At 35.0% G+C, this 2,605-nt stretch overlaps 1 protein-coding gene across 1 annotated transcript; it reads left to right on the top strand.

Annotated features, from left to right (window-relative positions):
• The first annotated feature begins 200 nt into the window (after positions 1 to 200).
• On the top strand, positions 201 to 1,118 carry LOC102827611 (olfactory receptor 9G1-like). Its single transcript, XM_006875737.1, has one exon. The coding sequence runs from the start codon at positions 201 to 203 to the stop codon at positions 1,116 to 1,118; it is 918 nt and encodes a 305-aa protein (XP_006875799.1).
• Positions 1,119 to 2,605: the final 1,487 nt, after the last annotated feature.

The following is a 2,605-nucleotide window of genomic DNA, read 5'->3' on the forward strand; positions in this document are numbered from 1 at the left end:
AAATTTGGAATTTGATTACATAGTTGTAAAGTGAGTGATTGTTATAAACTGGAAAAAAATGAACACTTACAGTAATTGGTTGAATCTTAGATTTCTAAATTTACAGATGATATGATGTTCATTATTTAGCATGTTTTCTATTTACACAGCACAACAATAAAAGTTGAGCCATTCTTTTCCTTTTAGATGAGATTATAAACATGGAGAGAGGCAATCACACTGTGACTGAGTTTATCCTGGTGGGCTTCACAACAGACCCTATGATGCAGTTGATCCTATTCGTGGTGTTCCTCGGCGTGTACTCCGTGACTGTGGTGGGAAATATCACACTCATGGTGTTGATTTGCAACGACTCTCGGCTCCACACACCCATGTATTTTTTTATTGGCAATCTATCATTCCTGGATTTCTGGTATTCTTCTGTGTACACCCCAAAGATCCTAGTGACCTGCATTTCTGAGGACAAAAGCATCTCCTTTGCTGGCTGTGTAGCTCAATTCTTCTTCTCTGCTGGCCTGGCATATAGTGAGTGTTACTTATTGGCTGCGATGGCATATGACCGTTATATGGCCATCTCAAAACCACTTCTTTATTCCCAAGCAATGTCCATAAAGCTATGTGCATTTTTAATAGTAGCCTCATATCTTGGTGGATTTATTAACTCTTCTGTCATCACCAAAAGAACTTTTGCCTTAAACTTCTGTGGTGACAACGTTATTGATGACTTTTTCTGTGATTTACTTCCCCTGGTGAAGCTGGCATGTGGCAGAAAAGATGGCTACCAGACTCTACTGTATTTCTTCTTGGCCTCCAATGTCATCACCCCCACTATGTTCATACTTGCCTCCTACCTTTTCATCATTGCCACAATCTTGAGGATCCGCTCCACCCAGGGTCGCCTCAAAGCCTTCTCAACCTGCTCCTCACACTTACTCTCTGTCACCTTATATTATGGTTCTATTCTTTACATCTACTCTCGCCCCCGATCTAGCTATTCCATGGATAGGGACAAAATAGTTTCTACCTTTTACACTGTGGTCTTCCCCATGTTAAATCCCATGATCTATAGCTTGAGGAATAAGGATGTGAAAGAGGCTCTGAAAAAGCTCTTGAAATAAATCACGAGTCTTTTCTTCTAAGGAGATCCAAAGACAAGTTTTACTAAGGCTATATCTCAAGCAGAGTTGCTATTGTGCTTCACCATGATTAAAGAAATGTATAATTCAAGTTAAGGAGTTTTTCCCAACCTCGACTCAGCACACTTCAAGGGATTAAAGATAATAAAATTAGAACAATTTAGGTAATAATATTTGAATGTCAAATGTAAAGATTTAGCTTGAAACAAACAAAACCATAGATTAGAAAAAACAACAACAAAAATGAAAATACAAAAATAGTTCTCAACTCTGGCAAGTGCAAGTAACTATATCTCATTCCTATTAGCATAGGAAAAACTTTGGCAGACTGGCTAATATATTATAGCACTTATATAATTACTTCTTAGATATAGAAATAAATATGCTGAATTAATTTTAATTCCTGTGGCTGGCAATTAGATAACACTTATCATTTTGTACTTCTTTGGAAGATTACTAAAACACATTCATGTCATTTTTTTCCCGAAGCATTGACACAAAGACTCAGTCAGTGTAAATCAGGCTTTGCTGGTGTGATCTCACTAATCAACTTGCCTCTTGCATAAGTGAAAAGCAGTCAAGATACAATGATACCATTTTTTGAATCACTATAACTCCCAGGGGTCCTGTAAGATTTCTACTAAACAAATTGTGACATCATTAGTATCAAAATACAACTATTATTAAAAAAAGAATAATAACCATAATGAATTAAATCAACATGATCAATGAAAGTCTATGAAGGCACATTACTTCAAAGGAGAAAAAGCATATATATGTATGTAAAGACTACATAAAATAGTGATACAATAGAAAGGTACATATGATTGCTGTTGTTACGTGTCTTTGAGACAATTCCAATACACAGTGACCCTGGTATGTTTGAACTGTCAAACTTGCCATTATCAGTCCAGTGCTGATTCTATAGTGCCATACCAGATGCTGTACATTTCATTTTAATTGATTTTTAAAAAATAAGGCAATGCCAATGTAAGTTTTTAAAGCATAAATGTGTCCTGTTTTCTATCGGAAAGAAGAAAACACAAGGAATTGTTAGGTAGCCAAATTGTTACCCCAAAAAGTAGCAGCTTAATGCAGAACAGGAGGCAATCATGAACATTAATACAGAATGTAATAAAGAAGATATCTTTAGTACTAGTTGTCACACACAATAACCCAACTGAAAGAGAATCCAACAGAGTATTCCAAGTTGCTTGACTTAAATATTGTTCTAAAAAGGATAGCTGTTTCTGCCAACTCAGCTTCATAGTCTGACAGATATGATTTTTTCTATTTCATGCTAATGATAATTAAATCCTATATAACATATATTATTTTAAAATAGTATTAAAAAATCATATTTGTATATTACAGTGAAAGAAAATGGTTTGTAATGGTAACCAAATGAAACTAGAAAATGCATCTTTCCAGAGGGAAACTCCAGAAATACTAATTATATGCATATTGTT

Source organism: Chrysochloris asiatica, unplaced genomic scaffold (assembly GCF_000296735.1).
Source record: "Chrysochloris asiatica unplaced genomic scaffold, ChrAsi1.0 scaffold00339, whole genome shotgun sequence".
In the NCBI taxonomy this organism is placed as follows: Eukaryota; Metazoa; Chordata; class Mammalia; order Afrosoricida; family Chrysochloridae; genus Chrysochloris; species Chrysochloris asiatica.

Bases quoted from the DNA above. Each gene is read 5' to 3' on its own strand.
- LOC102827611 (XM_006875737.1), top strand. From the start codon at position 201: ATGGAGAGAGGCAATCACACTGTGACTGAGTTTATCCTGGTGGGCTTC.